General features: G+C 48.6%; 2 protein-coding genes across 2 annotated transcripts; both read left to right on the top strand.

Moving 5' to 3' along the window:
- The first annotated feature begins 3,695 nt into the window (after positions 1 to 3,695).
- On the top strand, positions 3,696 to 4,238 carry LOC147506658 (uncharacterized). The gene has a single exon (XM_086605810.1). It carries the CDS (start codon positions 3,696 to 3,698, stop codon positions 4,236 to 4,238), a length of 543 nt encoding a protein of 180 aa, XP_086461936.1.
- Positions 4,239 to 4,436: 198 nt separating this feature from the next.
- On the top strand, positions 4,437 to 5,189 carry LOC147506657 (uncharacterized). Its single transcript, XM_086605809.1, has one exon. It carries the CDS (start codon positions 4,437 to 4,439, stop codon positions 5,187 to 5,189), a length of 753 nt encoding a protein of 250 aa, XP_086461935.1.
- The last annotated feature ends 7,127 nt before the right edge of the window (positions 5,190 to 12,316 follow it).

The raw sequence follows: 12,316 nt of genomic DNA, 5'->3' as shown, positions 1-12,316 counted from the left end.
TGAAGTTGAGAACTGGCCGGGAACTGTCGGCTCCGTGGGATGAAGTTGAGAACCGGGCGGACAACCGCCTCGTGGGATGAAGTTGGTGAACTGGGGGGAACTGCCATCGTGGGATGAAGTTGGAGAACTAGCGGGACATCTGTCAGCTCGTGGGATGAAGTTGAGAACCGGGCGGACAACTATCGGCTCGTGGGATGAAGTTAATGAATCGCGGTAAGAACTGCCGGCCGTGGGATGAAGTTAGAACTGGAGGGACATCTGTCAGCTCGTGGGATGAAGTTGGTGAACTGGCGGGAGAACTGTAAGCTCGTGGGACAAAGTTGAGAACCGGGCGGACATCCGTCACCTCGTGGGATGAAGTTGAGAACCGCGCACAACCGCCAGCTCATGGGATGAAGTTGTTGAATCGGGCGGTAAACCGCTTCGTGGGATGAAGTTAGAGAACTGGGCGGACATCCGTCACTCGTGGGATGAAGTTGAGAACCGCGCATAAACCGTCGGCCTCGTGGGATGAAGTTGAGAACCGGGCGGAGAACCGTCACCGTGGGATGAAGTTAGTCGGTGGAAGTTGTTTCTTGAATGTGGATGAAGTTGTGTAGGTATGTAGGCTTTGAGCATGGGCTCTGAGTGTAGGCTTTTTGGTAGATAGGTTATGAGCATGGGCTTTGAGCGTGGGTTTTGTATTGAATTGGGCTTTTATTGGGCCACATTTGTGGGGGCCAGAACACCTACAGCAGTTGATGTTCGCGAGCTTGAGGCTGAAAGTTCCACTGCTCCGCTGCCCTCACCTCTTCCTACTGCATTTGTGGATCCTATTGTCATTCCATCTGACCTCAATGTTCCTATTGCCCTACGGAAACTTGAACGTCCACCTGCCAGTATACGTCTTCCTAGTAAGTATGCCCAATATTCTATTTCTTAGTATGTTTCCACTGATAATTTACCACCATCTGTCAAGTCTTTTGCTACGTCCTTGTTGTCTATCTCTGTCCCTTCTGACTACAGGGACGCTCTATCCCATCCCGGCTGGAAGCAAGCAATGGAAGAGGAGTTGAGTGCCTTGTATTCTAATGACACTTGGGTCCTTACAGATCTTCCTCCTGGGAAGAAATCGGTTGCTTGTAAGTGGGTTTTCACTGTTAAGCATAATCCGGATGGTATTATTTCTCGTTTAAAGGCTCGCCTTATTGCAAAAGGCTTTACTCAGACTTATGGTATTGATTACTTCGGGACGTTTTCTCCTATTGCAAAGTTAGCCTCTATGCATATTGTTATTTCTATTGTTGTTCATCATCACTGGCCTCTGTTTCAGTTGGATGTGAAGAATGCATTTTTACATGGAGATCTCCTAGAGGAAATCTATATGGTACAACCTCCTGGTTTTGTTGTTCAAGGGGGGAAAGTCTGTCGATTAAAGAAGTCTCTTTATGGGCTTAAGCAGTCTCCTAGAGCTTGGTTTGCGAAGTTTAGCCAGGTTTTGATAGCTAATGGAATGATTAGGTGTGAATATGATCATTATGTGTTTTACCAAAAGACCTAGCAAGGAATTATTATCTTAGTTGTGTATGTTGATGATATCATTGTCACAGGGTCTGACAAACAGGGTATTGCTCGACTTAAAGTCAATCTCTCAAGACAGTTCCAGACCAAAGATCTAGGAGAACTGAAGTATTTCTTAGGCATTGAAGTTACAAGGTACCCTGGTGAAATTCATCTCTTACAAAAAAAGTATGTATTAGACTTGCTCAATGAGACATGTAATTTAGGAGCTCACCCAGCAGAGACTCCTATAGATTCGAACAACAAACTCCAGTCAGATGTTGGAGAGTTGTATGCCGATATTGAGGGGTACCGTAGACTGGTGGGAAAGCTTGTCTATGCTACTATCACTCGCCCAGATATCTCGTTTGCCGTTAGTGTAGTATCTCAGTATATGCATGCACCACAGATTCCTCACTACCATGCAGTTATTTGTATTTTGTGGTATTTGAAAGGTTCTCCTAGTCGTGGATTGGTATATCATTCTAATGGAAATTTTGATGCTGTTGGATATTCAAATGATGATTATGCAGGATCAATCTTAGATAGACAATCCACCACTGGGTATTGTACCTTCCTTTGTGGAAATTTGGTGACATGGAAGAGTAAAAAGCAAACAGTTGTGTCAAAGTCTAGTGCAGAGGCTGAGTATAGAGCTATGGCTCAGGGGACTTATAACACTCCCTAAATTTTATTCTTTTATTTTATTTTATTATATATATATATATAAAGTTAAATAATAATAATAATAATAATAATAATAAAGATAAAGATAGAAAACGTGGGAAAAGAGGATAAACCTTCTTCCCTGTTTTCGGGGAAAAAATGGTACGTGAGAAAATTTAAAGAAAAGGAAGAGAGGGTAGTTGGGCGGGTCTCTGCTTCAGTCCAAGTCAATGGTTCATGGCAGCTGTGGCACACAGCTTTGGTAAAAATATTGATGTTTACGACCAGGAGATCGATATTAGGAGTTTACACACCTTTGGTTGCCAGCTGTCTATATGGGACTTGAGGATAAAGGAGAATGGTGGTTGTGTACAAAGAGTGTGTGGATCTATGGGAGATATAATCTATTCTATTTGCAGTGCCTCAACTGGGCACATTGCAGTTGGAGGAGCTGATCGTAGTGTAACCATATATGATTCTCGCAGATGGTCAGCCTAATCAAGATGGATGAATTGCTAAAAATATGAGATAACAGGACTTGCTTTCTCATCACTTGACTCCGATTACGTATACGTACAAGGTGTTGATTATGAGGTAATTGTAGCGACCCAATTTATGATGGCCGATGGTCCGGCGGGTGATGGATCCAGAAAAAGGACATGCAGTGGGGTGAAGGACATTCTATTAGGGTCGCGGACATAGGAGTCAAGTATGAAGGCTGAGAACCAAGGATCGATGTGTAGAGCCGCTGACGGGAAGGGATGGTTGACACAATTTGTACCATCGTCGGGCGCGTGCCCAACAGAGCACGGAAAAACCTAGGGTCGTCACGGAACCTTCCACGCTGCAATCCATGGACCGAGAGATGGAGGGACACATGGCCTAAGAGAGATGAGAGATTATAAATAGAATAGGAGAGGAGGAGAAGAGGATAGGTCACAACATTTGGCGCTGTCTGTGGGGAGAGAGAGTGGAAAATAGGGAGATGGCAACAAAAAGAAGAGTGGGTCGACCAAAAAAGCACGGTCACCGAGATAGAGGTGGAATCACCGAGAGGAAGGAGAGGAGCAAGGTACCTAAGAGACAAGAATGTCGGGCGGAGGAAACAAGGTTGTTGCATGAGGAGATAGCGAGGTTGAGATAAGAAAATAAGGGGTTAAGGAGGGAGAAAGAGACAATAGAGGAGTCAGAAAGGGAGGTGTCTAGAGCAGAGAAAGAGGAGGAAGGGGGAACAGATGCGGAAGAACAGACAGTGGTGGGGCTCACCAAGGAGCAAGTCAGAGAAATGATCGCCAGGTGATCCAAGGCTAGTCCGAACGACCAAGGGCATGGGAGGTGCGGCGAGTCAGGTGGTGGCAGGGTTGAACCGCAACCCACTGGCGGACTAGATCTGGAAGTCGGAGGTGTCGAAGAGGTTCAACCAGCCAAGGTTTGAGAGGTACGATGGGACTGGGGACCCTGCCGACCACATTCATCATTTCCGACAGCAAATGCCTTTGTGGCAGGAGCCGCGGTATGATGGGCTGAGATGTATGATGTTCCCAGCAAGCTTAATAGGGGGAGCATCTGATTGGTATTACAGATTACCTTCTAAGAGTATTAATAACTTTCAAGAGTTGGAGCAGGCGTTCATTGATCATTTTATACACCAAAAGAAGCGTGTGGTGGACATCGCGGCCTTGTTCAACGTAAGGCAAAGGTCCGCTGAATCGGTAAGGGATTTCTTGTGTAGATTCAAAGCGGAGACCTTGAAAGTGGAGAATCTGGACGAAAGGACGGCGGTGATAGCCTTCGAGAGAGGATTGTGCCCGGGAACAAGGGTACATGAGTCGGTAGCCAAGAATGAGATTGTAACATTACAGGATCTGTACCCGAGGGTGGAGAAGTACATCAGGTACGAAGACACCATGCAGAAGGAGGTGAGAAGGCTAGGGAAGGCGATGTTATCGCTGGAAAAAGGTGAGGGGCGTCAGCGGTATGAGTCCTCGGGCAAAGGGGGCAGCGGATACCGAGGGTATTCTTCGCGGCCCTAGAGGAGCAGAGAAGAGGCTAGGAGGGAGAGTTGAGACAAAAAGCCCTATCGCGAGGTAGAGCAAGTGCCACTGAACAAGTCATTGAGCGAGATACTACCGTTAATTCAGAATTTGCAGGGGTATGAGGGTCCACGAACCAAACCAGTGGAGGTACAAGGCAGACCCTATTGTGCCTATCATCAAATACACAACTATGAGATGGACGGCTGCTATGCGTTAAAATGGTTAATTCAGAGGATGATAGGGAAGGGGTTGTTGAAGGAATTTATAACAGAAGAAGAGAAGGTAGAGCAAGCACCAACCCAGGGGAGGATATTGGGGACGATCAACGTGATCTTCAGTGGAGAGATATTGAGTCACAATGCACACCGAGACAGAATACGGCGGGCGGCGAGCATACAGCAGATACATGAATCAGCAGGGCATTCGCGGGCGACTTCCTGGTCCGCGAATGGAAGGGGAAGTATAATGTTCACCAACACGGACCTTCAAGCGATCGATTCCCCGCATGAGGACGCGTTGGTGATCACTGTGGCTATGGGAAATTACATGGTAAAGAGGGTGTTAGTGGACTACGGCAGTTCCGTAGATTTACTGTTTAGAGGGACAATGGAAGAAATGAAGATAGAAAGGAAGCAGTTGAGACCCTCACCGACAAATCTGTATGGGTTCAACGGAAGCATGACAGAACCTTTGGGGGAGCTTCTGCTCCCAGTGACCACGAGACCCGTTACGGTGTTCTCGACATTCAAGGTGGTGGATGCCAACTTGCAATACAACACCATCCTGGGAAGGAGGTGGATTCACGAGATGAAAGTAGTTCCTTCTACCTACTACCAAGTGATTCGATTCCCTACCCCAACCGGGGTATATGAGGTCCGCGGGGATCAGGTGTCAGCTAAAAACAGTCACCAGAGTATAGTGAAGAGGTTGATCTGCAGATCAGAGTAAGAGACTTTGCGGTCCAGGAAGAGGCAGGCATAGCAATTACAATGCGCCATCGGGGAGGGGTCGGCGGAGTTAACAGAAGGACCGAAGACCTTGGATGAGATAGAGGTAGTGAATTTGGGGGAAGGTGACGAGGAGAAGTTCACATCAGTGGGGTCCAGTTTGCCTGAGGAATGGAAGGTTAAGTTAGTACAGTTTTTGTCTGCCAATAAAGATGTGTTTGCATGGACGATTGAGGAAGTCACCGGATTAGACCCAGAATTCGCGTGTCATAGGTTACATATGAGGGAAGATGCGAAGCCAGTAAGACAGAAGATGCGAGGAATTCGACCGAAGTACGTCGAAGGAATTCGCGAGGAGGTCGCGAGGTTGAAAGGGGCAGGTATAATATGAGAGGTGTCGTTTACTGACTGGTTGTCAAATGTGGTAGCGGTGCCTAAGAAGAATGGCAAGGTACGTATGTGCGTCGACTTCAATGACGTGAATTCAGAATGTCCCAAGGACAGCTACCCCATGCCGAGAGTAGACGAGCTGGTGGATAGAACTGCAGGGTTTAAAGTGTTTTCCTTCATGGACGTGTCAATGGGATATAACCAGGTGGCCATATATGGGCCAGATCAGGAGAAGACAGCCTTCGTGGTGGAAGGCGGTACATATTGTTATACGAGAATGCCGTTCGGATTGAAGAACGCCGGGGCCATATTTCAGCGGCTAGGGGAGAGAATGTTTGAAAGCAAGATCCGTAGGGGGATTGAGATTTACATAGATGACATGGTGGAGAAGAGCATGTCGGAGGAAGAGCATTTAGAGGGTTTGAAAGAGACGTTCAATATACTGCGGTCATACAATTTAAAGCTTAATCCAGAGAAGTGTACGTTTGGCGTTACTACGTGGAAGTTTCTGGGATACATAGTTGCTTACTGGGGAATATAGGCCAATCCCGAGCAGATAAGAGCCCTAGTAGAGATGTCGTAGCCTCAGGATGTCAAGGAGGTGCAGAGACTTGCAGGAAGGGTTGCGGCTTTGAATAGGTTCATCTTCAAGTCATCGGATAAGTGTAGGTCGTTGTATCGATTGCTGAGAAACACTCTGGATTTCGAATAGACTGCGGAATGCGAGGAGGCGTTCTAGGAGTTGAAGAGTTATTTAGGTAAGGCTTCTTTGCTGTCGCGACCGGAACAGGGAGAAAAATTGTACTTGTATTTGGGGGTCACAGAGTATGCCATTAGCTCAGTACTAGTCAGAATTGTGGGAAAGTTAGAAAAGCCGGTGTATTTCCAAAGTAAAACACTGCTGGAGGCCAAGACCCTATATAGCAGAGTCGAAAAATATGCCTTGGCATTGGTGTTCTCTGCCCTGAAGTTGAAACCATACTTTAAAGCACACTCTGTAGTGTGGTGACAAATCTGCCTTTAAAGCAAGCGTTGAAAGCAGAAAAGTCTAGGAGGATGCTGAAATGGGCAGTAATGTTGAGTTTTTACGAGATACAATATCATATCAGAACAGCGAAGAAGGCGCAGGCGGTGGCAGAATTCTTAGCAGAGTTTCCAGCGGAGGATCCCACCTGGGGAGAAGAGATGATCATGGAGCCGGAAAAGATCATGGAATAGGACTGGCTGGACCCCTGGGATCAAAGAAATGGGTGGAGAGTGTTCGCCGAAGGGTCAGCCACAGACGCTTGCAGTGGGGTAGGAGCGGTGTTGGTCACGCCGGAGAACAACAAAATGGAATTAACCATGAAGTTAGGGTTCGTGGCATCCAATAATGAAGTAGAGTATGAGGCGGTAATAGCGGGCATGAGAATGGCAGAGGATGTGGGGGTAAAAGAACTGGCAGTGTATTCGGACTCGAATTTGGTAGTGTGCCAGGCAAACTGTGGGTTTGCCGCGCGATGCCCGCGGATGGTAAAATATTTGAAAGTGCTGCAAAAGAGGGCCGCCAGGTTTGCTAAGATCAAGTTCATACACTTGGGTCGCGGCGAGAACAAACATGCCGATGCCCTAGCGTACGTGGCTGCTGCAATCCCAGAGTCTGAGGAGAGAGTGATAAGGGTAAAGCGATTGGAGAAACCTAGTACAGAGGAAGTGGAAAAGGAAGGGGCTGAGATATGTCAGGCGGAGTAGGAAGAGGGGGGTGGTTGGATTAAACCCATCAAGAGTTTTTTGTCTGGGGACGTGGTGGAAGATAAAAAGGAGAAAAAGAGATTGGAGCAGACTTCTCGGAGGTACGTGCTGATAGAAGGAGAGTTGTATCGAAAGAATTTTAATGGGCCTTTGCTAAAGTGTCTCGGGCCGAAGTTAGCCCTAGAGGTGCTGGCGGAGTTACATGGGGGAGACTATGGAAGTCACTCAGCAGGCAGAACAACAGCGCACAGATTGATAACGCAGGGCTATTTTTGGCCACACATGAAGAGGGATGCCGTGAACTACGCCAAGCGATGTGAAAAGTGCCAGAAGTTTGCTCAGATGATCTTTGCGCTGGCGGAACCACTACATAGTGTGTCTAGTCTGTGGCCTTTTGCAATGTGGGCAATGGATATAGTGGGTCCGCTACCCATGGCTATCGGCAAAAGGAGATTCATGTTGGCAGCCACAGATTATTTCACCAAGTGGATCGAGGCAGTGGCCATGCAACAGGTCAAGGAAGCCCAAGTGATCAAGTTCTTGTGGGAGAATATCATCTGTAGATTTGGGTTGCCATATATTATCATAGCGGACAATGGAGCCCAGTTCACCGGATCCAAAGTGCAAGCGTTCTTACAAGCATACAAGGTGAAGCAGGGGTTCTCAGCTCCATACAATCCAGAAGGCAACGGGCAGGCAGAATCTTCCAACAAGACCATTATAAACAATCTCAAAAGGAAATTAGAGGGTAAGAAAGGCGTGTGGGGCAGATGAACCGAAATCATGTTCTCGGGCATACAGACAACGCCGAACGCCAACCCGGGAAACTCCCTTCTTTAGCTTACGGAGTCGAGGCCATGATTCCCTCGAATGGTGGCAGCCACAACTCGGACAAGAGCGGTGGAAACAGATGAATGAGAGCATACCGGCAAAGGATATGACTTTAGCGAAGAGAGAGAAGAGACGCCGCCGAATCAGACTAGAGGAATATCACCGCAGCCTTCGAGACGTTATAACAAGAGAGTCAAGCCACCCAGGTTCAAGAGTAGGGGATGTCGTCGGCGGCGAAAGTGACGACAAGCATCAAGAGAGAATGACGGAAAGTCGGGACGAATCGAGGGCCCTATACGGTGGTCGACGTAGAGGAGGAGCTGGAACTTACAAGCTGCGAACAGCGGAAGGAAAAGTGCTAAAAAAACCGTGGAATGTGAGAATGTTAGAAAAGTTCCTTGCTTGAATGTAATGAAAATCCAGAAAGACACACTGGAGCTGTTTGTAAATGTATAATACAATGGCACTTTTGAGGAGTAAATTTCGCCCATATGCATAAATGTAACAGTCCGGCCAAACACGGTTTGAGGGAAAGAGATGCCCAAGGACGAGAGGTCCACCTCAAATTAGAGCCGCGGATCCGGGAGAGCCATCCGCGGAAGAAAGGCATACGCTACACCAAGGGCAAAGAGAGAAGCCCATTGGTTGGGGAAGCCATTCCAAAAGAGAGATCGTGGTGGGGATGAGCCCTCCGCGGACAAACTGTGTAAATCGTGTCCACGGTAGGATGAGCTGCCCCGATGGAACTCGAAGTCTATGAGTGGCTGCGAAGTGAAATGAGATATTCACGAGCGAGAGGCGTGGGTCGCACATGGGGGCAAGAAGAGAGAAGGCCCCAAGGTAGAGACTGACAAAGGGAGAGAGAGTAGAGACAGAAAGGGATGAATAGCAGCATGCCAGACAAAACAGTAACTAAAGCCAAGAGACCATGCATATAATGGGGAGGAGTGAAACATTTCATAATCAAACCAACACACAAGTAAAAAGAAAAGGGAAAGAAAAAAAAAATAATAATATCAATGGCACCCTTAGTCGGAAAAATTAGTTACAAGATAACTGGTAAAATGATAGATAGCCAACATGGGGGCTAATCTAAGTTGGTCAACAAGTCTTCAACAAGAGGTGCATGGTTGAGAGCACTCGAGACAGGGCCTGGGGAGGTGGCCTCACAAACAGGGTCTTCACAAATAGGCTCTTCAGGCAGCAGATCGAGAGGGGCAACATCATCTGACTCAGAAACAATTTGTTCTGCGGCAATGGGGACCGTGATGACTAGATCTTCTGACATGGGAGAGGGAGGTTTTTCTGGGAGCAGCCGGCCTTCTTTGAGTAAACGTGCATGCTCGTCAGCGAGCTTCTTGGCCACACCCTTGTCGGCTTGAGCTTTGAAGCTTATCCGCAGCTGCTCTATGTCTTGGGTGTCTTGTAGAAGGAGAGCAGCAGTATTCTCTGTGTGCTGGAGGACAAGGGCTTCCCGCTGCTTGCTTAAGCGGTCATTCACTCCGTCCATGAAGACCTGGTGGGAAGCTTCAGCCGTCCTTAGTTCATCTTCAGCTTGAAGTTTGGCCATGTTCGCGGCTGACAGATCAGCTTGAAGGCGTGCACAGGTGGCCCTTAGTCCATTGGGGTCGCCGACCTCCTTCTCTAAAGATTCCACAGTACCCAGGGAGGAGAAGAGGCCGCGGATCATGTAAGCCATGTCCAAGCTCACCTAGCAATGGAAAAGCAATCAGAATAAAGGGCAAAACAGATAGTGGAAGGTGTGGAAAAAGGGACAAACCTTCTCCCAGTCGGCATATAGGGAGGTGCGATGCTGTTCAAAGGACCCAGTATCTGCATAGGCTAGGTCGCGGGGGAGATGGGAGCCGTAGAACATGGCTGAGGCCACAGCAGGGTTCTCCAGAGCAGAGTCCTCCACATTGACGGAATGGCCGCGCACCTTGAAGGTGGGGCGGAAAGTTTCTGGAGCAACGGACCCTGGGAGAGATCGAGCAATTTCCTTGCCAGGGCGCTGCAGCTATGGAGAGGGGTGAGGAGCCGCGGAAAGTCTTGCGGTAGGAGATGATCTGCTGCGGTTATGTGGGGGCTCTTCAGATGAGTGATCCGCGGACGTGGGGGGGGGGGGCAGCTGAGGCCGGGACAGCTTGGGCGTTGGGGACTTCAGTTACTTCATCATTAGAATCACTGTCGAATAGCTTAATCTTGGATATGTCCATGGGGGAAGGCGGGGAGTCGACAGGAGGGGAAGTTGGAGGAATATATTGATCTTCCCACCGCAAATCGAGCGGAAGGAAGGGGGTGTATATCGGCAGGACGGAGAAGGAAGGTGGGCAGTGGATTTTCTCACTATCTCTGCTAGAGCCCGAGCCTTGGCCTGAGACTTGGTGGTTTTGCAAGTGAAGTCGCGACTGCGAGGCTTAGTTTTGGGAGGATGGGGCGCAGATGGTGGAGTGGTGAAGGCCGAGGCTTTCGTTCTTCGGGGGGCGGTGGACGATAGAATGGAGCAGAGTATTTATCCAAAGTATGCAGAGCGGGGTCAGTCAACAAGGGGGTTCCGTAGGAGGGATCTATGCCGAGAACTGCAGCTTGAGAAGAGCCCAGGTTGCGGATTTGTTCAAAGATCGCAGACTTCACACCGGTGTAAAAGCGGGATTTCGAGTCGGACTTCCAACCTGCGCAATAGAGAAATAAAGATAAGGAGTGAGTCCGCCGCATAATCGATATAAGAGATGTAGTAAATCGAACTCACCGCGAGGTAGGAAGGTGAGATGGTTGAGAGTCACTTCAGATGGAACATCCACGGACAAGAAATTACCGGAGACGTACAGGGGGTAATGGTTCCAAGTTTTGTCCGAGGAGGTGAGTTTGAGGACGAAGGACTGTTTACCGGGACGGACACAGAAGGAGTGATATCCAACGCTCACGTCTTTGGTGCTTTTGCGTATGTAGTAGTGAGAAATTATATTGCGGAGGACTATTTGGGGTTCATGGTAGAGGTTGTAATGGTTGGCGGCATACATGATACGCCAAAAATTGCCTATACCCTGGCAGGGGGGAATGTTGAAGTGGTTACATACTTCGACATCTAGTAGAGACAGCGGTAGTCGCAAGCCAGAGACAATTTGACCAACCGTGGCCACGAGGCATCCAGGTTTGGGGGGAACCAAATGGGGGAAGTGAGTCACGTCGGACACGTGCTCAAGGAGGATGTCGTCTGGTATACCATAGCCAACCTTAATCGCCTTCGGGTTAGGGTCGACGGAGCGCGGGGGGCGGCGGTGGAAGTTTGAAAGGCCGCCTGTGGTGGAGGGGGGTCGCATGATGGGATCGACGGAGGAGAAGACTCCTCCGTGATATGACCCGCTGGAGGAAGTTGGATCCTCCGATTGGGAATCCGACATGGGAGAGCTAGGGAAGATGAACAGTTCAATAAAAAGAAATGCAAAAAGAGAAGAGGAAAGATTACCAACCTGATGCGTCAACCCAACAGAAAGAGCAAACACTTGAGCAAGCAAAGTATATAGAGAGGAAGAGTGAGAAGAAAACTAGAAAGGGGAAGGGGTTGAATGTAAAGAGAAGAGAGAGTAGTGTAAAAAGAAAGTAGGGAGTTTAAAAATGGCGTCTGGTGAGAAAGAAGAAGAAGAGTGAGGAATAAATGAGAAGAAGAGAGGAAGCGAGTGGAAGTTGAAGTGTGAAGGGGGTAAAAGGGTAAAAGAAGGGGATCAGAAACCAAGGAGCCGTCAGGGGAACCAGAGGATGCATGACACGTGGAGAGCAGGAAACGAGGCGATCCGAACCAAGCACGCGTGGGACACGTGGGCCAATGATAAGAAAGCGTGAAACAGAAGCCAAGGGAAAAAGCAGGCAAATTGAGTTCTCGAGCCCACGAACATTCAGGAGGTTCGCGGACTCGAGAGGGGGCATTGTAGTGACCCAATTTATGATGGCCGATGGTCCGGCGGGTGATGGATCCAAAAAAAGGACATGCCGCGGACATAAGAGTCAAGTATGAAGGCTGAGAACCGAGGACTGACAGTGTAGAGCCGCGACGAGAAGGGATGGTTGACCTGGAATTGTACCATCAGGGCACGTGCCCAACAGGAGCACAGGAAAAACCCTAGGGTCGTACGAGAACCTTCCAAGCGGCAATCCATGGACCGAGAGATGGAGGGACAC

The sequence above is a fragment of the Coptis chinensis genome, chromosome 4, assembly GCF_015680905.1.
Source record: "Coptis chinensis isolate HL-2020 chromosome 4, ASM1568090v1, whole genome shotgun sequence".
Lineage (NCBI taxonomy): Eukaryota > Viridiplantae > Streptophyta > Magnoliopsida > Ranunculales > Ranunculaceae > Coptis > Coptis chinensis.
This window is presented reverse-complemented; position numbering and strand designations above follow the sequence as displayed.